At 40.7% G+C, this 23,873-nt stretch overlaps 1 protein-coding gene across 5 annotated transcripts; it reads left to right on the forward strand.

Annotated features, from left to right (window-relative positions):
• The first annotated feature begins 1,137 nt into the window (after positions 1–1,137).
• Positions 1,138–21,527, forward strand: PERM1 (PPARGC1 and ESRR induced regulator, muscle 1). 5 transcript variants are annotated; one of them, XM_033922910.1, is made up of 5 exons: positions 3,556–3,686; positions 9,784–10,028; positions 11,261–13,054; positions 15,334–15,450; positions 19,739–21,527. In XM_033922910.1, exons 3-5 carry the CDS (start codon positions 11,263–11,265, stop codon positions 19,816–19,818), a joined length of 1,989 nt encoding a protein of 662 aa, XP_033778801.1. In that variant the 5' UTR covers positions 3,556–3,686; positions 9,784–10,028; positions 11,261–11,262; the 3' UTR covers positions 19,819–21,527. The 5 variants fall into 5 exon arrangements, with proteins under 5 accessions (XP_033778803.1, XP_033778801.1, XP_033778802.1 ...); XM_033922911.1 differs by having other exon boundaries at positions 9,784–10,015; XM_033922909.1 differs by having other exon boundaries at positions 9,784–9,872.
• The last annotated feature ends 2,346 nt before the right edge of the window (positions 21,528–23,873 follow it).

A 23,873-nucleotide genomic window follows, 5' to 3' on the forward strand; every position in this document is an offset into this window, starting at 1 on the left:
CCGGAACGAAAGAAGCCGTCCGATTGGCTAGTGGAGGAGGGAGGCGGTCCGGATTCAGAAAGAAGATTTGAGGTGCGCTCTCGCTTTGAGAAAGCGGCTGCAGGGAGAAGGAGCGTGGGCAGCGCGGGGCGGAAGAGAGCTCGAGGGAAAGGAAATGGGGATGGGATTGCAGGGCGGAAGTCGCTATAAAGTCTGCTTAGCTTCAGCAACCGTAGCAGGTATAACCTCATAGAGCTATACAGACTATATCACCATCCTCCTGCCTTTTGATCAAACCACCCCCAACACAACGAACAAACTACATATTGCACTAGAAACAGTGTCAAAATGGATGAGAGACCACAAACTGAACCAAGATAAAATCAAATTCTTACTTCTAGAAAGAAACAAAACCCCAACCTTAACAAACCTAGAAATAAACTCCATCACATATCCCTTACAACCCAACCTAAAACTGCTGGGAATAATGATAGACAAAGGCTGCACCATGCAACTTTAAATCAGCAAAATGGTTCAGAAGGCATTCGCAACCATGCGCAACTTAAGTCCGAAAATACTTCAACAACGAGCAATTCAAACTCATAGTAAAAGTGCTAATCCTAGGACTCCTGGACTACTGTAACATACTTTACCGGTCATGCCATGCCAACATACTAAAACAATTACAAACAATCCAAAATACAGTCCTAAGACTAATATACTTGCTGAAAAATACAACCACATTACGCAGTTTTCCCAGTACAAGCATGCATACAACACAAATTCTACTGCACCCTATTCAAAGCTCTAAATGGAAATTGACCAGACTATCTGAACAACCGCCTAATCTGGAAAAACACATCCAGACCAAGGAGAACTCGAGCACACTTTACCCACCCCCCAGTCAAAAGCATACAAAGCAAAAAATATATGACAGTCTACTAGCCACCAGAGCAGCAAAAATAAACCACCACATCTCAAATCTGCTGACCATGGTGCCCAACTACAAAACATTCAGGAAAGAACTGAAAACCATACTATTCAAGAAATTTGTCAAATGATCTAACCAAACCATATCAACCATCCCCAGATCCCGATGCATACTATAGCTATCAACCTTGTAATCTCCCTGGGAATGCCCAGGCTAATTTCTTGTAAACCGCCTACAACTGAAAGGTATTGGCGAGATAGAAGACATCAATGTAATGTAGCTGTAGCTCCTGTGTGGGAGATGATACCAGAGACGCCAAAGGTGGTCTATCCCAGTGCTGGAGATTGAAGGCCAATGAGTTAGGTGGGGGTGGGGGGTTTGCAGGCCCCAGATATGTCTAAACCCTTCTTGCAAAAGCACATTCCAAAAATAGCACCTTTTATTCAATAAATAGAAGATAGAAAAAAGAAATGTATCTTTGTTGTCTAGTCATTTTATTATTCTTATTGTGTTGGGCCTAGTCTTTGCTTTCATCTTGTCAGAGTTTCGTTATCCATTTGGCACTTCTTTTCTCTCCATAATACTAATGAAACGGTAGATTTAGTAATACTTATAACTGGATCATAGGTTCGCCCACCAAAAAGTAAAATTGAGGCGATCCCAATTCTTCCAATTACGTGTTATCATCTGATACCATCCATTTTAAAAATAATTCCTAGCATCTTGTTTGCTTTTTTGGCCTCCGCCACACATTGGATGGAAGGTTTCATCGTATTTTCTACAATGACACCCAAATCCTTTTCTTGGGAACTAATCCCCAAGGTGGACCCTAGCATCTGGTAACTATGATTTGGGTTATTCTTGCCAATGTGCATCACTTTGCATTTGTCCACATTAAATTTCATTTGCCACTTGGATGCCCAGTCTTCCAATTTCTTAAGGTCTGCCAGCAATTTTTCACAATCTGCATGCGTTTTAACAACTTTTGACAGTTTAGTGTCATCTGCAAATTTAATCACCTCACTCGTCGTTCCAATTTCCTGATCATTTATAAATAAGTTAAATAGCACTGGTTCCAGTACAGATCGCTGCGGCACTCCACTGTTTACTCTCCTCCATTGAGAAAAATGACCATTTAACCCTACCCTCTGTTTTCTATCTGATAATCAATTCCTAATCCACATCTGAACTATGCCACCTATCCCATGGCTCTTTAACTTTCTCAGGAGCCTCTCATGAGGAACTTTGCCAAAAGTTTCTGAAAATCTATACACTACATCAACTGTCTAAACCTTTATCCACGTTTATTCACACCTTCAGAGAAGTCAAGCAAATTGGTGAGGCAAGATCTCCCTCAGTTGAACCCATGTTGACTCTGTCTCACTAAATTATGTTTGTCTATATGTTCCATAATTTTATTGCCTAATACTGAAGTCAGGCTTACCGGTCTGTAATTTCCTGGATCTTCCCTCCAATCTTCATGTATTAAAGACGATTTTAGTGATAGATTACAGATCACTAACCCCCTCCTTTACAAAGCCATGCTAGCATTTTTAGCGCAGGCTGCTGTGGTAACAGCTCCAATGCTCATAAAATTCCTATGAGCGTCTGATCTGTTACCGCCCCAGCTGGTGCTAAAAATGTTAGTGCGGCTTTGTAAAGGAGGGAGCAACAGCAGATCAGCAATTTCATGTTTGAGTTCTTTTATTACATAAATCTCTTTCATGCATATTCATTGGACTGGCCATCATTAAGGCTATTTTTTTGTTCTTATGCTTATTACCTCTTTTGTATGCAAATCTTTCACATACATATTCAATAGAGGTATCCTGAAAATCTGACCTGTTGGTGGCTCTTGAGGGCTGGGAATGAAGACCAATTCTTTAGAGCAGTGTCCCGCAAACTTTCTTGAGCCACGGCACACTAAAGGTAGTGGCTGTGGCTCAAGGCACCTGGAAGTGCGCGGATATCACCATGATGACATCACACGCATTTGTGACATCATCTTGTCAATGTCCACATGTGTGTGAAGGCCCCCCAGGTGGGCCCTGAGATGCCAGTAGAGGGGGGGGGGGTGCCAGAAGAGAAGAGAGCCAGAGAGAAGGATAGGTGCTCATCAAGAGAGGCACATCCTGTAGGCAGTCAGCTGGTGCTGGCACCTCTCCTCCTCCCCAGTGCACCGCGGCACACCTGAAATCTCAGGAGGCCCACTAGTGTGCCTTGGCACACAGTTTGAGATACACTGCTTTAGAGTATCATGTATGAGTTGCTCAGTGCAGCAGGTAGGGTGTCTGACTCCAGATGACAGAATGAGAGAAGAGGTGAAAACCAGAAAATAAACTTAGTTTATCCGTGAGAAGAAAGGGAAGTTTGAGATCTAATATTTTCATGTCCCTTTATAGCAAAGAGGGGACACATGATTTATTTGGGGGAAGGGGAGGGTGCTCTGTACCTGGATGTACTGTATTCTGAAAGTTCATGGCCATACAAAAGTGGGAACTGAAGAGTGCCGGGGCACTGCAGAACCTGCACTGAATGTTCCCATGAGTCCCTCATTCTCAGCTTTCTCCATTTAGTCTATTTATGGGTCTGCTGCCAAGGGTAACTTGACATTTTCACTAGCCTGGTTCTATTTTTAGCACCTGGACAGTGCTCTGATTAAGCTGAACCGTGATGACTGCAGAGGGTAAACACAGCATTTTAGGATCACACCATTGCACCTATGCGGGGCTCCAGATTCACTTGGCAGTAGGTCGGAGGTGATAAAGATACCCAGGTATATTGTTTCACATGTTTATTGATGTTTTTCTGGATATTTCTAATCTCTGTTTGTAGGAAGTTTTAGATTTTTACACCTGCTGCCAGCTGCATCTCAGCAGTCAAAATCTGGAGAAAACCTGGCAGCAAGTAAGAGGAATAAAATTGGGAAAGGCTAGTGTTACAGCTGGGAAGAAAACAGCTCTTCAACTAGGAAAAGATCTTAGCTCTGGCCCAGACTGGAGCTAAGCCTCAGCTAGTGCCATACTGCTGTCCGAAAGAAGCTCAGTTGGCTCCTGTATGTTCCCCTAAATCATCCTGCATGATAACAAATCACTTAATAACTTTTGCCCTTGTGTGACCTTTGCACATTCTCACCTTGTACCTGTTTGATTTGATAGGTAGAAATAATTTTGTGCCTTCTCAATTATGACTAGTTTTATGGGGGATCTACTGTGGTTTGGTTGTAATTTAGGTAAGATGGGTTCAATGTTAATAGATGCTAACCAAATCAAAAACACACTTCCCACCCTTCTCCTAACTAAGGACCAGTGCGAAAGCTCTGCACTAATGCTCAATGCACAGTTTCCCAGCACATACATGAAAAACAATTTTGTACTCACCGCAGTAACTATGGAAACAAATTCCATGAAGTTTTGCAACTTGGCCAAGGTTTTCCACTGGAGAAAAATAGTCTGAAGACTGTGTTTATTCATCAGGAAGTAATTGATGGGAATGATTAGAAAGTCAACCTCTCATTCTATAACTTGACATTACCTCCAGCTTCTGTATAGATTGCCCAAATGTGCATGTAAATTAATTAGTCAATTAGACACACTTAATTGGCAGTAATTAGGAGTTATGCGTGCATCTGCTCTACATCCTATTCCACTGGTCTGCAATGTGCATTCCCTGAAGTCCTCCATTGTGGTTATCAAACAGTTGGCTTGAAATGTTTTTCAAAACCTGTAAAAGTCTTGTCCAATTGATATACCAACTGCAACATCTCTTGAGTATTACTCAAGTGTCACATTTATGGAATTTGTTACTGTTGACAATCCAGACTAAAGAGAATTTTTTAAAATATATCCTTGAACTATTGTAGAAACATTGTAGTAATCATTTTTAAAGTATAATCCCAGTCTGAACAAGCAGATCAAGGGTTACAAAATTAATAATATGTGTAAGTTTGAAATCTTTTGCAGAACCTCAGAGCTTTCTCATAGTCACATTATGGCTCTTTACAATAAAAAGTGAGACCACACATGCCTAAATGACATAGTGTGCAACTCAAAAGAAAGTGAGGGGCATGGGTGGGTCAGGCCATTCCTAGAAACTAGGCACAATGTTATAGAATACTTGGATTTGCACGCCCAACTGAGCACATGCACCAGCTTTTGGCAGGCATAAATGCTTGTGCCCAAAGTTAGACGCGGGAAGCGTGCAAAGCTACGACAGTATTCTGTAATGAATGTTCTGAAAAGACCTTTGCAAAAATATGCACTGTTGGGCTACTTTTTTTTAGCTGTACTTTAAACTAATGTTAAATACTAAACAAAGACTTTCCTCAACTGCTATCTGTGCCCTAATATGATCTTATTTTATGCTCTGAATTGCAACCTAAAATGCTAATCTTCGGAACTTGAGCTCTCTCCAAGTTTTCCACAAACATCTGAAAACCTGGCTTTTCTCAAAAAATGTAAGTCTCCCTCCAACTTAGGAATCAAGGAAACTCTTATATCTTGGCATCCCAAGTCCTCTAAATTTTCTTCACACTTCTACCTCTAACCCTCTGTTGTAGTTCCTTCCTATTTCTCCTACTGTAAACCGCGTCGAGCTCTACGAACATGGAGATGATGCGGTATACAAACCTAAGGATTAGATTAGATTAGAAGTATCTGCTGATGTTTTATTAGATTTATTTATTTATTAAAAATTTATATACCGCATACAACTATGCGGTTTCCATACCACATACATAAAATCTTGTTTCCCTTCGATTATCACATATAACATAGACATGTCTAAACAAGATCTTTCATCGTCCCTGTTATAATAGGGATAGAGCACAAATTCACCCAGTTCAGAAATACAAGCAAGCTTTAAATCATCCACTGATGTCAGAAAAATTCTAAAAGGGGATTATCAACTGAAAAGGCATTGGCAAATAATTGAGTTTTCAGCATTTTCTTAAAATTCGTCCTCCCCATACAAAACCGCAGGATACCAGGCAAGGCATTCCACAGTTCTACGCCAGCCACAGATATCATTGATGCTCCGATCCTAGCATGCCTAGTCGACATTCTACCCTCCAAACTTAATTGCATCCCATTTACATCTCTAAGCTCTCTTCTCGGTTTATAGATCTGGAAGAATTCTTGTAAGATCTTTGGGGAAGCACGATACAATGTCTGATGTATAATCACCAAAACAATAAAATACAGGTTCTGCACGCAATTGGATTGATTTTGAACAAGAGGAAAAGACCTCAGAAGCCTGCACCATCGAGAATATTAAATTCTATAATGGTTACTCAGCAGGACAGGTTCTCTATCATTGGTCTCACACACCTCTCCTGACCGGTTAGCAAAAAAACTTTTTAATTGTGTATTTAACACTTCTATTATAGAATTTAACATTCTCGATGGTGCAGGCTTCTGAGGTCTTTTCCTCTTGTTCAAAATCAATCCAATTGCGTGCAGAACCTGTATTTTATTGTTTTGTTGTCTACATTGAAGAGGTTCTTATCCATTTCAATTTCACAGTTGATGTATAATCACACCAATCTTAAACTGCACTCTTTGTTGCACAGGTAACCAGTGTAATTTCTTCAACACAGGAGTTATAGGGGTACTCCTAGGAGCCCCCTGTGATTAACCTTGCAGCGGAGTTGATAAGCATTTGCAAAGCCCTCAAGTTCCCTTTCACTTGATTCTTATAGCAAAGTTTTTTTCTGACCATTTAATTTGTTTGTACTGTCCATTATTTATGACTGTGGCTATGTAAACTGGATAGGTAATATACGGTGTATAAATGTTTAAATAAATAAATATGCCTAAGTGCTCTTATAGAATTGGACTGAACGCACCCTATTGTGGTGTCTAAATCTTGGTGCCCCTTAATGGTTTTTAGTGTAGCACTGAGATTTTCTATTTCTGTCTTTTTGTGGGATTAGAGCAGTGGTCTCAAACTCGTGGCCCGCCAGGTACTCTTTTGAGGCCTTCGGTAGGTTTATCATAATCCCAAAAGTAAAATAAAACAGTTTCTTGATCATATGTCTCTTTAGCTATAAATTACAATATTATTATTAAGACTTAGGGCTCCTTTTATCAAGCCATGCTAGCAGTTTAACGGGCGTAATAGCGTGCGTTAAACCGCCGGCTACACTAGCCGCTACCACCTCCTCTTGAGCAGGCAGTAGTTTTTGACCAGCGCGGGAGTTAGCGCGTGATGAAAAGTCGTGCGCGTTTACCCCGCTAGCGCGGCTTGATAAAAGGAGCCCTTAGCCATGACATAACTAACTAAGATTACTAACTAAGATTATGATAGGGGATAGCCATTCAGATGATAACTCGAAATTGGAAGAACTCTGATCGTCTCAACTTCCCTTTCTGGTGGGCTAATCTATGCTCTAGTTACACATGTGAAAAATTGAATGTGGAATTGTTAGGGAATAATAAGGTGTTTAAATTAGTTTGGGGCCCCTTGACAGATTTTACTGCATCTATGTAATTGATATCTCTCTTTAATATAGGTTTGTTTATTATACACATGCATATCCAGGAGGGTGGGGATGGGGGTGGTATTTTATTGTATTATGAATAATTTTGTTTACATCATTGATTAGTAATAGGGTTAGAGGGAAAATGATGACTTTATATTCTGTGTGTATATATATATAGCACTGCTCATACTTGAAAATTAATAAAGATTTTTTAAAAAGAGTTTTACCTCATGTAAAATTGTCATTTCTTTAATAAGACATGAACTATTTTTTCTGAGGCCCTCCAAGTACCTACAAATCCCAAATGTGGCCCTGCAAAGGGTTGGAGTTTGAGACCACTGGCTTAACTGTAACCATGACATCCTGTTTGTCTTTGGGAAGCAGAGCTGAGATTGTGATGTCATAATGCCTCATTCCACCAATAAGAGCCAACCTCATCAGTGATGTCACAATGGCTTGATTGTCCTGTTCTCCCCTCTGCCTTCCAACCCAGCCAGCAGATTAACCGTTCCTCTTAACTCAGTCGTCTCAAACTCTTTAATAAGACATTAACTATTGTTTCTGAGGCTCTCTAAGTACCTACAAATCCAAAATGTGGCCCTGCAAAGGGTTTGAGTTTGAGATCACTTGATTAGAGGAATGTAGAGTGGGGAGGGTTTGGATATATTGTTTTGTATGATTGTCATATTATTTATCCTATCATAGGGCTCAATTTCAAAAAAGAAAAGCGTCCAAAAAGAGGCATAAAGGGACAGATGGGCATTTTTCTTCCAAACCTTCCAAATTGCAATTTTTGAAATCCAATTTGCAAGCAGATTTCTATGCTGTTTTGTTTGCAGTGCGTCTAAATCTCAAGGGGGCATGTCGGAGATGTGTTTTGGGTGAGACTGGAGCAGGCTTATGATTTGGATGAAACACTGTAGAAAATGTCCAGGGCACAATTTGGATGTTTGAGGCTACATCTGTTTTAAAAACAAATAAGTGCCAAAAAGGTGTCCAAACTGACCAGATGGCCACTGAAGAGATGAAGGCATATCCTACCTTACTCCCCCAGTGGTCATTGACTCCCTCCCACCACCACTCCACAAAGATGTGAATGAGACCGAAAATACCTGCCTCTATGACAGCTTCAGATGTTGTGGCCAGGCCTATTAGAACTGTAAGCAGGCTTCTGGAGTAGCCTGGTGGTAGGTGTAGTGAGCTATAGAGATGGAGACTCAGGTCCAGATGCACTAAAGCCAGCCATCGTCGCTAAACCTGTTTTGACACCTTTAGTGAAAATCGCTTTTGCCTACTCAGTGCAGAAAACGGCTCCCCGCGTGGTTTTCTGTATGATCGTTCATTCTCCAATCCGGCCATGCAAATAAGCTCATTAATATTGAAATGCTATGTAAACTAGTAGAGCGATTGATGCTCTAACATGGCTTGCTGATGCACATAAAAAGTGATCACTTTTGGTGATCCAAAAAAAGCGACTGGACCCGCACTATGACCAGATAGGTATGTGAGCAGCTGGTATGCACCGGGCCACTGCAGGTCCTGTACTGAATGCTCCCATGAGTTCCTCATTCTCAACCTCTGCCTTCAACCTCAAACCATCTGCTTTTGCTAAATATATTGAATGACAAGAACTAAGGCCAATACTGGACACACTTATACGGTTTGTGTCCCATATGTGATGATTCGATGTAGGATGAGCTGGGGAGGACATCAATGGGAACGCCACTAACTTGGAACATGAGGAAGTTAATGGCCAGACTTTATAGTAGATATCCTGCAAACAACGGGATGCTTGAATAGGCTGGAGTGAGCTTAGATGGCATCTTCAGCAGTTGGAACCTAGGACAATACCAGGTGGACTTTACAGTCTATGACCCAGAAATATCAAAGAAGAGACAAGTTAATTTAATCATGTATTTTTAGTGGGTATAACTAATGGGCAGACTGGATGGACCGTTCAGGTCTTTATCAGCTGTCATTTACTATGTTACCTGGCAGAAACCCAAAGAGTAGCAACATTCCAGAGCTGAGACTGTGATGTCATAATGCCTCATTCCACCAATGCCTAAGAGCTAACCTCAGCAGTGATGTCACAATGGCTTGATTAGATGGCAACTTCAGCAGTTGGAACCTAGGACAATACCAGGTGGACTTTACAGAAATATCAAAGAAGAGACAAGTTAATTATGTATTTCTAATGAGAATAACTAATGGGCAGACTGGATGGCATCATTTACTATATTTTATGTTACAGTATATCAGCTAAATTTCATAGTTGGTTTCAGGGTTTCCTAACTGAAAGAACTTTCCCCTATATTGTTTAATATATTGACGAGATAATTTGAAAATATTTTTTTATCATATTTCTATGTGAAATTCTTTACCTATGCAGGCAACATTTCCTTCCTCGTTCCTGTGATGCATAAAAAACACCGTTCTGATGAATACTGCACAAGCCTGTAGTGAAGTCTGGGCAATTTGGTATCGTATGAAATTAAAACTGATAAGACCGAACTGTTATGGTTAGGCTTTACAGTTCTGCTGGCTTTATCACAGAGCATACTATCACTTCCGGACATTTTCTTCCCAACTGGGCCTTCATTTAAAATTCTTTAGAAACTCATGTCAGTCTCTTGAGTAAGAACAGCGAAACTTAAACCTATGCATGCTTTGGGCCCCAAGTGTCTGCTAATCCATAACAATTGAACAGACGTATCTCACTGTACCCATATTGCCTTAGTCTTCTGTGCCTTGTTTGCTAACTGTTATGTATGTATGTTACCGTGTATGTATGTATATTACCGTGTAACCCATTCTGGGGGAGGAATGGATATAAATCAAATTAAATAAATAAACAGCTTTGCTGGGTCAGAAAATGCCTTCAGTCTGACAATTTTAGAATTGTTGTGCAAGCCCTTATGCTCATTAGATTATTGTAATTTAATTTCTGTAGGCTGCTCTAACAAATTGAAAAAGCAATTATAGTCCCTGCGGAACACTTTAGCCAGGCTGATATGCCATGCACAGAAAAGGGGGTAAATAACTCCCCTTTGAAGTTTGCATTGATGACAAAAATAAAATCATGATTTAAACTAACATTCCATTGTATGGCTCCCCTTTGTTATCATTAGTGCCTTCCCTATTGGCTTTGAGGGTGTAACGCACTGGAAATCAACTGGTTATTCATGTTCCTTCTGCAGTGGATATAAAATACAAACAAATTCATTCTTCTTTGCTTTCATATCAAGCTGATAAGATCTGAAATTCTCTACCAAGTGTTATTAAATTGGACATAAAGGCCATTTATAGAATTAGGCCCAAGGTGTATCAGTTTCAGAAGGAAGCAAAAAACCTGCTTATTTAAGCAATTCCTAGGTGACTAATTTCTTCATTCAAGCATTTGCTAAGGCATTTTTTGGAGACTATTTAAAGACGCTTCTGACCTTTAACCTAAATCTAAGTCAGAAACTCTAATACATACTTTTCTATGATCCTAACATGCAGAAGGGCCCCTTCCAATTGTGCTACCCTTCTCTGTCCCTCTATCTTATCCCACACATTGTTCTCCTCCTTCACCCTTATTTCCCAGTGTGTAAGTCTGTTGAATTGTCTGTGTCCCCTGATTTTATTGTTATTGTTTTTAAATATATATATCACATGTATACTGCTTAGAAGTCTGATAAGCGGAATATCAAATGTTAATAATCTTGAAACTTGAATTTTTGTTTTGACCTAATTTAACCTAAATATGTATCTAACCAGAATCTACCTGGTTACATCTTTTTTGTAATCCACTTTGAATTACTTGCATGATAATTGCAGTATATAAGTGATTGTATTGTATTATATTGTACTGAATTGTATTACAGGTATGGCTAAATTTGAGTACAGCGTTGAACTGAATGATCGGGATTGGGCAGAGTTTTACTTGGTGACTGAGGAATGTAACTTGTTGCAAGCTTCCCTGGCCACTGCAGATGAGCAAAACTTGAGTGACACCGAGCAAACGGAGACCCCACTGTGCCAGCAGGCTGAATGGAGAGCCAGGAGGGTCAGAGTCAGCCTGTGCTCTGGAGTGGACACACAGCCTACATGCTCAGATATCCCAGCATCCAGTCCCATGGAGCCAACTGTCCTGTCAGACAGTGAGGAGGAGATGGACCTGGGGTCAGTCAGCAGGTTTTTGTGTGATAGGGGCACATCCTTGCTCTATCAGCACTCAGTGCCTAGTTCCTCAGCATCTGCTTCTTCTCACAGGGCCCTTTGTTTGGTTTCACAGCAATCCAGGGCAGGAAGCAGCCTAAATATGCATTCTGAGGACAACTCCACTATTGGAGCTCTGACTACTGACAGGCTGCATGTGGCAGAAAGATGTCTTCCTAATGAACTCTCCTTCATGCAGGTTGGGCCACAGAGAGCACAGAGGCAGGGACAAACCCTCGATAGTAGCCCATCAGGAACCATGGATCAACCAATGCAAGTAGGCTGCTGCTCAGCGACCTCCTCTTCCAGCTTCTTGACACAAGGTGCAGAAAACATAATTTTTCCATATCCTACTGAACAGACTTTAGACCCAAACAATGACGACACATACTTGCTGGAGAAATTAGTGACAGAAAATGCTGAGCTCCCAGAAGTCACTGATTCGTGGGGACTTTCAAACTGTTTAAGGGAATCAGACTCTGACTTCCACGTGCGCTCCGCAAGAGCAGAAGCTTCATGGCTGGGCTCCAACACAGAGCAAGACAGAAGGCTGAGGTTGGTGACCAAAAGTAGGGAGAGCATCCATCCAGCAGAAACACTGTCTGAGACTACACAGAAGAAGGGTAGTGATAAAGCAGCTTTCCAGAGGCAGGAACACGAGCCAGGGGGAAAACAACTTCCTACTAGCTCAGACAGGAAACTTGTCCCTCACCTGGAGAAACACAAACACAGTCCTGTGCACGTGACTACACAAAGCCTGAGAGTGAAGGATGACTCTATGGAGCTGGTGTTCATGGGGGCATTATGGGATGATGCTCCATATACCAATGATGTGCAAACAAGGAGCTTCCCACCCCCAGACTGCTCACCACTGAAGGGAATGCACATGAATGGTAGGAGTCCAATGTCAGTGACTGATGGAGTTAGCCAGGCAGCTGGTATATTCAAGGATGAAGGTGTCATCACAGCCCAGGAAGTAGCTGGGGAGAATTATGAGCACACACCTCAGGAAGATTGTGAATCAAGGGATGGTCAGCAGGTTCCTGGCCCCTGTGGTTCACCTTCCCAGACAAGCAATCATGCAGTGACTATTCCAGAAATGGGCCCAGTTTTATTCTGTGAGAATCATAAAAAAGTAGTACAAGAGGGCATCTCTGGACTCAAGAGTGGAAGAGCTCCTGTGACATATGCAGAAACAACATATGAATATTTTTTTCCTGAAGAAGATGAGAGTGAGGCTAATGAGAGAGCACTGATATTGAGTCTGCCAGTTGTAGCCTTTAAAAGACTTACCGCTAATTTAAAATCCCTAATGTCTAGCCAAGCTCATCTACTGAGGTCAAGAATCCAGGGTAGTAGAAACCGGTCACAGGAGCAGGAACTGCCCCTGTTCCAGTTCAACCCATGCGCCAGAGGAAAGCAGCTTGAAACAAAGTGCAAGGATCTACAGGCAGTGACAGGTAATTCATGAGCATGTACATTGCCAGGGAGGAGTGATGCCAAAACTGAGAGTGCCAGAGACAAGAGGCACAACTGCACACTGCTAAGGGGAAGTGGTTGCATACTGCTAGAGAGAGGGGTCTGAATCCATCCTTCTTTTTCTGGAGCCATATGGTAACCCTAGGTATGGGCACATACTGTAACTTATAGAATAGAGCATAGAAACTGCATACTCTCTAGGTACATATGTAGCGGTCTATAAATTTAAACAACCATCCCCAAATCCTGGCTAACCATCCCTTTTTTAATAATTCCTAGCATCTTTGCTTTCACTTCACCTTTTAACCGTGCCGGCTCTCGTTTCCTCTTCTTTCCACCTTTGCTGTTACGTGGACTATATCTGGTCTGGGCTTCCACGATGGTATTTTTTAATAACATCCATGCCTGGTTTACAGTCCTAACCTTTGCAACTGATCCTTTTAGCTTCTTTTTAACCATTTTCCTCATTTTTATCATAGTTGCCCTTTTGAAAATTAAATGCCTATACAGTAGATTTCTTTTGTGACGTCACTTCCGGTATCAGCTCAAATTTGATCACGTTATGATCACTGTTTCCCAGCAGACCCAACACAGTTAACTCCTGTACTATGCTTTGCATTCTACTAAGGACCAAAAAAACTCCACATATTTTAAACATACTATCAGAAAGTAGATAGTATGTTTAAAATATGTGGAGTTTTTTTGGCCTATGATTAAGGTGTGTATGCTTGACTATTTCGGCTTTTGCTTAATTAAGCATTGTACTGTATACACTGAGGTCTTTTTTCTCACCTGTGGTTTATGCATAAGGCAGAAATTTGAACTTCTTCAGAAGGGAGCATAGTTTGAATTTTTTTGCTGATTGATCGAGTTCCTGCTCTTGTCCTTCTGTAAATTTTTCTGGATAATTGAAATCACCCATTATACTGTTTCCCAATTCTCCAGCACTTCTAATCTCTGAAAACATTTCTTCATCTGTTTGCTCATTTTGTCCCAGGGGACAGTAGTATAACCCTTAACTTTATATTCCTTCCCTTCACACATGGAATTTTTCTCCATATGGATTCCACACTGCTATCTATGTCCACTCTAGCCTTGCAATTTAATTTGTACCCAGGTAACACAGTGTCCCATTGATTGTCCTCCTTCCACCAAGTCTCTGAGATGCTTATTATATCTACCTCATCATTAAGTGCTATATACTCTAATTCTCCTAGTTTATTTTTTAGGCTTCTAGCATTTGTATACAGACACTTCAAATTGTGTTATTTCCTTGCAACTACAGGCTTCTGAGAAGACAGGGAAAATTTAAGTCTTTTACTCTGCCTTCCTCTTAAACTCTCCTGGCTTTCTTTCACCATTATTGAAACCTCGCTACTGGGACTCCCCAAATATCCTGTTTCAATAGTATCCTTCAAAGATACCTCACACCGAACCATCCGCTCCTGGGCGACTGTCGGCTTTCCCCCGCATTTAAAAGCTGCTCTATCACCTTTTTAAACATTAGCGCCAGCAGCCTGGTTCCATCCAGTTTAAGGAGGAGCCCATCATTTCAGAACAAGCTCCCCCTTTCCCAGAAGGTTGCCCAGTTCCTAACAAATCTAACTCTCTCATCCCTGCACCATCATCTCAACCACGCATTAAGACTTCGGAGCTCTGCCTGCCTCTTGGGTCCTGTGCATGGAACTGGGAGCATTTCTGAAAATGCTACCCTGGAGGATCTGGATTTCAGCTTTCTACCTATGAGCCTAAATATGGCTTCCAGAACCTCCCTCCCACATTTTCCTATGTCATTGGTACCTACATGTACTAAGACAGCTGGCTCCTCCCCAGCACTATCTAAAATTCTATCTAAGTGATGCGTGAGGTATGCCACCTTTGCACCAGGCAGGCAAGTGACCAGACAGCTTACTGAAAGGGGGCCTTAAATTTAGGTACCAAATTATAGAATGAGGGTAATACTGCCAGAGTGAAAATAGCACTCTGCATATTGCCAGGTGTCTGTGCACACAACCCTATACGAGATGTGCAGTGCCAGGAATAAGGGGTGTACACTGACATACCATCTTTCAGTATGCAGATTGTTTCTGGATTGCTTTGAAAGGCACCAGTTTATCTGTAGCTCAGAGTGGAGCTGTGAAGGGAGTCTTTCTTAATTGACCTCTGATATTTTTGTCCATTAAAATAAATCTGGATAACGTAGCGTAGCACAACGACCCACAATATCTTAGAAGGGCTTTCTCATGCTCTCTTTTCTCAGGAAAAGGTCCTAGGCTGCTTTCCTCGGGCCACGGTGATATGTGTCTAGTGTTTCTTGCCTTTGCCAGCTGGGCAGCAAACTCTTCTGCCATGCAGTCTCCAAATGCCTGGAAGACGGGTAAGCCTATAGCATTCACTATGTCTATTCTGTGCCACAGTTCTAGGTGAAATTTTAGCTCCAGCTAGGGGAAAGCCACTGTTTATTTCTCAGTGTGAGATGTATAATATTTATCTGGGATCCTGCTAAGTACTTGTTATAATAATAATAAAAACAGTTTATATATCGCAATACCGTGAAGTTCTATGCGGTTTACAAAGATTAAGCAAAAGTACAAATTGATTGACTTTAAGAGGGGAGGAAGAAAGAGGGTTAATAGGACAGGAAATCCATTTTTGAGGAGATAGTGATCAGTAGAACAAGTTAATCGCTATAGAGGGGAGAGAGAAGAGAGGATCAGTTGTCTAGATACTTTAGGAACAGGTGTGTTTTCAGACGTTTCCTAAATTCCTCATAAGAAGTGGGCGAAAGCAATTGTTCTAGGTCTTTACCCCATGATGCTGCTTGGTGCGAGAGAAGATGTTCATGGTGTTTTTTCAGTTTACAACATCTCACTGGGGGGGAAACGAAGTTGGAATGTGAGCTTCCCTTGTGTCTGTTGGCTGAGAAGACGAAAAGTTCAGTTATATATTTAGGGGCAAGTCCGTGTAGTGCTTTGAAGCAGAAGCAGGCAAATTTAAACTTTACGCGCGCCTCCATTGGCAGCCAATGCAGCTGCCGGTAGTAGGGTGTCACGTGGTCAAACTTCCTCAGCCCAAAGATCAGTTTGACCGCTGCATTTTGCATCAATTGTAAACGCTGCATGTTCTTTTGGGAAATTGCTAAATAGGCAATGTAGACTCAGTACGAGGGATTGGACTAGGGTTCTGAATGCCGCTGTATCGAAATAAGCTTTAATGGATCTGAGTTTCCAGAGAGTGAAAAATCCCTTTCTGATCAAGGAGTCCACCTGGTCTCTCATGGTTATCTGACTTAGCTACTGTTAATTGCAGAATATTGGGTCTGATAGACCTTTGGTCTACCCCAGTGAAACAGTTCTTATCAGGGCTGGCTTTAGAGGGTGCAAACAGGGCAATTGCCCTAGACTCCATTCCAAAGAGGGCCTCAAACCTACCCAAAGTAGAAGAAAGTTCAGCCTTTAACCTTTTCCTATCGTAATAAATTTTACATTACGCTGGTTCCAATTGTAATTATTTTAGCAAAGTTTTGTATTATTCACCGTTATCATTTACGGTTATTGTAAACACAATGGCCCAATAGATGGGACAAATGATAAGTAGAAGGTGTACTGTATGTCCCATGCCATGGGACATATGATGGCAACGACATTTTTTGGAATGTCCCGTCATCAGGGACACACAATAGGAAAAGGTTAAGGCAGTGTCACTATTCGCAACCCTGTCCTGGAGGACCACCAGCCAGTCAGGTTTATAGAATAGCCCTAATGAATATGCCTATTGTATGCTAATTTCTCTCATACATATTCATTAGAGCTTTCCCAAAAACCTGACTGGATGGTGGTCCTCCAGGACAGGACTGAGAACCGCTGCTGTAAGGCTTTTACTCTAACCCTGGCTGATTGTGGCTACAATTTCAATAAGATATTTGCTAAAATAATTACAATTGGAACCAGTGTAATGTAAAATTTATTACGATAGGAAAAGGTTAAAGTCTCATTGGCAGGCTGAACTTTCTGAAAGCCTTTGAGATTTCTCTTAAACCAGGGGTGTCCAACCTTTTGGCTTCGATGGGCCGCATTGGCCGAAAAAAAATGTTTCTGGGGCCGCACAAACGCTGCAGCAAGACAGAGGAAGGAGCCGGCAAGACGGTAAACACCCGGGGGCAGCAGAGGAAAACACTGCATCATCCTCGACCAGGGCCGCACAAAATACTTCACCTGGCCGCAGGTTGGACACCCCTGTCTTAAACAAATGAAAATATGGGGAGAAATGACGAATGAATAAACAGACAGATACTGTAGAAGGAAGAGCTTCATAGTAAACCTTAGTTCCTAAACAGAACAAACAAGGTCAGTCTCCTTTTATGCCCCCATCCCTGCTACTCAAAAATGTTATACCGTGAGTTCCCAGCCTCCAAGCTGTCATAAATATCTTATTGAAATTGTAGAAATAATCCTTTCAGTTAACGTACAATAACAAATTTACTTATATACCGCAGTAACCTGAACTTTGTAAGTTCAAAGTGCTTTTCTTTTAATTTTTATTGCATTTTCAATTTTACAAGCATATACATAACTTGTTACAGATCAAGAAATATAAAGTTATAAATACTAAATATAGAAAAAAAGAAAATATAGCTCTTATTTAGTCCACAATATAAGAGATCAAGAGTAGAAATTAAACACTGAGGAAATTACTAACCTATTACAAAAGAGACAGCAAAAGATACACCTTCCTACAGCCGCTGGCAAATCATATAACATCAGGAACGGTTACCAACCTTTCCCTCGACTCTATAAATTCTGTAAGTTGTTTAGGCTCAAAGAACAAAAATTTTTTATTCTGATAGGTAACAAAACATTTTTCAGGATACTTAACAAGAAATGTTGCCCCCAGAGCAAGAGCTCTAGGCCTCAAAGCCAATAGTTCTTTCCTATGTCTCTGGGTTTTTTCTTTTTTTAGATAAATCTGGAGAACAAAGTGCTTTTCTTGATTTGTTATATGTTCAGTTACATAGGAAACGTCTGAAAACACACCTGTTCCTAAAGTATCTAGACAACTGATCCTCTCTTCTCTCTCCCCTCTATAGCGATTAACTTGTTCTATTGATCACTCTCTCCTCAAAAATGGATTTCCTGTCCTATTAACCCTCTTTCTTCCTCCCCTCTTAAAGTCAATCAACTTGTACCTTTGCTTAATCTTTGTAAACCGCATAGAACTTCACGGTATTGCGGTATATAAGCTGTTATTATTATTATTATTATTGCACTGTCAATATTTGAAAATCAATAAAGATTTATAAAAAAAAAAAAAAGGTTCAACGTGGTTAACACCAATCAAGAGACTGTACAAGCACAGTGTATTATAATCAAATTCAGAAGAATTTGTCAAATAAGTAGGTCTTTAGCATTTTTCTAAAGGAAAGATAGGAGGAGTTGGAGTTTTATTTATTTATCATTTATATACCACTTATAGCCTCATGTGATTTACATTCAGGTACTCAAGTATTTTTCCCTATCTGTCCTGGTGGGCTCATACTCTATCTAATGTACCTGGGGCAATTGGGTATTAAATGACTTGTTTAAAAATTCTTGAAACAGACACAAGCTCATTGAAAAACATCTTCCTTTTCTTTTAAGCACTTTAAATTATGCTAAGGGGAGAGCCTCAGATCCCCGTGCGTTGCAGAATTTTACAACTGCACTAGAAAGGGACTAAATCCTCACCGGCTCTTAATCCCACCTCCTGTCCCGCTGCATACAACTTTGCTTCTTCAAAAATGCAAGCTTAGAATATGATAATTTCAAAAAGTTTCAAAGAATCAAGCACTTAGCTGCAGGGCAGGGTTCGTTAGTAGTTTAAGAATGTCACTGCATCCCCACCAGTCCTCGCCGACGTCAAGCTAGCTGCTGTTTCGTCCACAAGCTCTCCCCTTAGCATAATTTAAAATGCTTAAAAGAGCAGGAAGATAGTAACATAGTAACATAGTAGATGACGGCAGATAAAGACCCGAATGGTCCATCCAGTCTGCCCAACCTGATTCAATTTAAATTTTTTTTTTTTTTTCTTCTTAGCTATTTCTGGGCAAGACTCCAAAGCTTTACCCTGTACTGTGCTTGGGTTCCAACTGCCGAAATCTCTGTTAAGACTTACTCCAGCCCATCTACACCCTCCCAACCATTGAAGTCCTCCCCAGCCCATCCTCCTCCAAACGGCCATGCACAGACACAGACCGTACAAGTCTGCCCAGTAACTGGCCTAGTTCAAGATGTTTTTCAATGAGCTTGTGTCTGTTTCAAGAATTTTTAAACAAATTTAAGAAAGGTATTACAGTTGGAATTTGATCGTTTCTTTCTCATTCTATTATATGATTTTTGGTGGATTAAGTGACTTGCCCAGGGTCACATGGGGCAGCGTGGGATTTGAACCTGCAACCTCAGGGTTCTTTGGCTGTAGCTCTAACCCCTATGCCACACACTCCCATGATCCAGCTTGAAAAGATAAAATTCTACGGAGAAATCTGTTGTATATGCAACCTTTTAGCGTAGGACATGTAAATAATCTAAACTGCCAAGAAAAACATTTTCTGTCAGTAAATTTTAAGTGATCAATTATATAATCAGTTGTACAATTTAAACACAGACTATATTTTGTTCATTTTTTCTCAGCGTTAATAACTAACACAGGAGCAGTCTCTGCCATTTGCTATTTCCGACGGCACGTGGGAAGAGAGAGGTGGCACAGCTGAAACTATGTGGAAGACATTTCAGTCTACGGAGTAGTACAGGATGAAGGAAAACAGAAACGGAGCAACTTTATGGGCGGTTGTAAAGAAAGCTTTGCTTAGTGCCTCTCAACCCCCCCTGGTGGGCATTACAGCCAGTCTGACAAACTTTCAGGATATGTACAAGGAATAAGCAAGAGATCATTCTGAATTCAGTACAGCAAAAACCAAGCACATACAATTTTTTTTCATAATCATTGCGGAGATCTTATATGCTCAACTAGCCATTGGGTCTTCAGGACAGGTCAATGTGTGGACCTGCCACATCTTGCACAATGCTTTGTTCCCAGAAAAAAGGGGGGTTGATGGATAATCAAACAATACCACTTTTTTGTTTTTTGATTGCAAACTAATGCTAAAAGCTTGCACAATGCGGCAAGTTTTCCAGTTCTCATCCCAATTTTTTTAATGGTTTTTCTTTGGTTCCAGCGATACATTGGCAGAAACATTGTTGGCCAATATTACAAATGATTCACTTACTACTGCTGCTTATCATTTCTATTATGCATTGATTTGCAATTCTTATACAAGAGAAATCAATGTGCATTTATTAGATACATGGTAATAATCATCACAAAAAAAAGGCTTGAATGAGTACAAGTTTGATGTAATTGCTCCCAAGTGTTAGTCATCAAGACTTTCAATTCTGGTTACTGCTAAAAAAAAAAAAAAAGCTCTCCGAGGATGCTCACATTGTAGGCCTTCGGAGCACGCTTAAGCACGCCTAAGGTGGGCAAGGGCATGGCGTCACCCGGAAGTGGCCTTGGGCAGGCTTAAGCATTGCTATGTGTCTGCATAGATGTGAGGCAGATGCCTTACATGTAGACCTGCAAAATGCTGGCATACATTTCGGGCATCTGACCGGGACTGTAGACACAATTCTCATTTGGATGCCGCCATATGAGTGACATGTGATCAGCAGCCACTTTGTAGGCAGCCACCAATGTTGGCATCCAAAAGAGAATCAAGCCCTATTTGTCTCATTACTCAGTTAAATTGCGTGTGCAAATTTGAGTGCCAGCCAGGGGATAATGCAGTCCTAATTCTAAATATCAGCCATACCCAGATAACTTCTCAGTGCCATCAATCACTCAGATATTGAGTGCCAGTGCCCAGTCAGAGGCTGGCAATGAATATCCAGCACTACTTTAGCCAGCACTTAAGAAAACACTGACCACTGTTAGCTGAATATTGACCGGAAAAAGTCCGCTGCTACTGATCCCACTACAGTCCTCTTCCTATACTGTATATTCGGCAAAGCTTGTTCTATTTAGAATTTTTTGATTGTTCAGTGTTTATAAAGCAACTTACAAAAAACTATAAAAGAGCACACAAAGAGAAAGACAAGCAACAATATCCAGAAAAGCTCAGAGAAGCTAGGAAGATGCGTGGAGCAGTCTCTCGGAAGAGGTGGTGGAGACAGAGGCTGGGTTTGAATTCAAGAGGGCCTGGGATAGGCACGTGGGATCTCTCGGAGAGAGAAAGAGATAAAGATTACTGCGGATGGGCAGACTAGATGGGACATTTGGCCTTTATCTGCCATCATGTTACAATGTTTTTATAATATCCTACTAGGGAGATTTATATAATAATCTGTGAGGATTAATAATAAACTTCAATGCTCACAGCTCTAATGAATTTCAAAAATATACAAATTATAATTGTAAAGTGCTCAGACCCATAACCAAATACATCTGTGATAACTACAGACTATGGTTGTTGTGGGACTCTTTACTGTCCCAAACCACTCGCTATTTTTTTAAAGATGTTATAGAATGAAAAACGCTATAATCACTTATCTGATATGTCGAGCGATTGATAGTAGTTTTAACAAACAACCATAGATTCAATGAAGTGCCAGTGCTCAGTGCTAGTAGAAACCGTTAGCCATATCAAAAATGTTGCGCCCCCCCCCCCCCCCCAACTCAAGTTTCGGTAACTCTTTCTCAGTAGGGGACACCTGTACTGGCTACGATCATCTCAGACTGCAAAAAGATCAAGACTGAAACCTTTCCCCTCCTGAGGAAGAGTTACCGAAACTCGAGTCGGGGGGTGGGTTCAACAGTTTTGATATGGCTAACGGTTTCTTCTAGCACTGAGCACAGGCACTTTATTGAATCTATGGTTGTTTGTCAGAACTACTATCAACCGCTCGACATATCAGATAAATGATTATAGCGTATTTCATTCTATAACATCTTTAAAAAATAGCGAGTGGTTTGGGACAGTAAAGAGCAATGTTGGTCCCTCAACAACCATAGTCTGTAGTTATCACAGATGTATTTGGTTATGGGTCTGAGCAATTTACAATTATAATTTGTATATTTTTGAAATTCATTAGAGCTGTGAGCATTGAAGTTTACAATGTTTTTATAACCATAAAGTTCTATGACATCACAATGTAGGTATAAAAAGGCTTAGTCAATAGGGAGAGGAGGAGATAGTGTATGCTGTGGATGGACAGACTGGATGGGCCATTTGGCCTTTATCTGCCATCATGTTACAATGTTTTTATAACCATAAAGTTCTATGACATCACAATGTAGGTATAAAGAGGCTTAGCCAATAGGGAGAGGAGAAGATAGTGTATGCTGTGGATGGACAGACTGGATGGGCCATTTGGCCTTTATCTGCCATCATGTTACAATGTTTTTATAACCATAAAGTTCTATGACATCACAATGTAGGTATAAAGAGGCTTAGCCAATAGGGAGAGGAGGAGATAGTGTATGCTGTGGATGGGCAGACTGGATGGGCCATTTGGCCTTTATCTGCCATCATGTTTCTATGTTTCTAGTCAGGAAAGTAAAGATGCAAATGGAAAATGAAGAGCCAACACAGGTAAAGAGGGACAATCTTTTTTTTTTTTTTTTAAGATATATTAGTAATAGGAGGAAGTTCACTCTGAGACTCAAGGGTGAAATAGAGGAATATGCAAAAGCTGATGAGGATACAGCAGAATTGGTTAACAAATTTGAGGCAGCAAAAATCTTCTATGTTTACCACATTGAGCTGGCTAGGCCTGTGTAATATATAAGAAATGCAATGTAATGTGAGAAGAGATTTAAGCAAAGCTTGAGGAATGGTCTAGACTTTGGCAGCGGAAATTTAATGCCAAAAAACACAGGGTGATGCTTTTAAGTTCCCAGGGAGTGGTACAGTGTGAGGTAGCATTACCATATGGCTCCAGATAAAAGAGGATGGATTGAGACATCTGGGTTTTACTTCCATTGAAAGCAATGGAAGTAAAACCCGGATGTTTCAATCCGTCCTCCTTTTGTTGGGAGCCATATGGTAACCCTAGTGTGAGGTGTAAAGTATCTCTCTGTAAGAAAGAAAACGGGTATCTGGAAGTGATCATATCTGATGATCTAAAAGTGATTAAAGTAACAGGAAAAGCCAGAAGGATGCTCGGATGCATTAAGGACCTGATGCTTAAAGATTTGCAGCAGAGGCAAACTCGACTGCGAATCTAGCGCTGAAAAATTGCCGAGCTGTGCTCAAAATAACGAGCATGTAAATTCATGCCGTGCTAAAATCACAGCAAATCTACTGCTCAGCGCACAAATGTCATGAGCAGTGATTGACATTAGGCATTGACAGAAAACTTAACATTGGGGGAAAAAAGCATGCTACCGCAAGCGCAAGCTCCTTAATCCCTGATCTGACAATTCTTTTTTTTTTTTAAATCTTTATTCATTTTAAAAACTCACAATAAGTGTAACATAAAATACAATAATTTTATACTTTACCATCACTTAATATATCATCAAATTCTAACTCACAACAAATATCCCCCCTCCCTTATACCCAACAATTATTCATAAGCAAAAGAAATCATAAAATATCCCCCGCACCCCACCTTGGACGTGTATGAACAAAAGGGAAAAAATTAATATTTATTCTATGCAGTAATTTCAATCTTTACAATATCTTGTTAATGGCTCCCAAATAACCTGAAATTTCTTAAAATTTGACCTACTGCATGGCAATTATCCTTTCCATTTTAAATATATGAC

This window comes from Geotrypetes seraphini, chromosome 15 (genome assembly GCF_902459505.1).
Source record: "Geotrypetes seraphini chromosome 15, aGeoSer1.1, whole genome shotgun sequence".
Taxonomy (NCBI): Eukaryota; Metazoa; Chordata; class Amphibia; order Gymnophiona; family Dermophiidae; genus Geotrypetes; species Geotrypetes seraphini.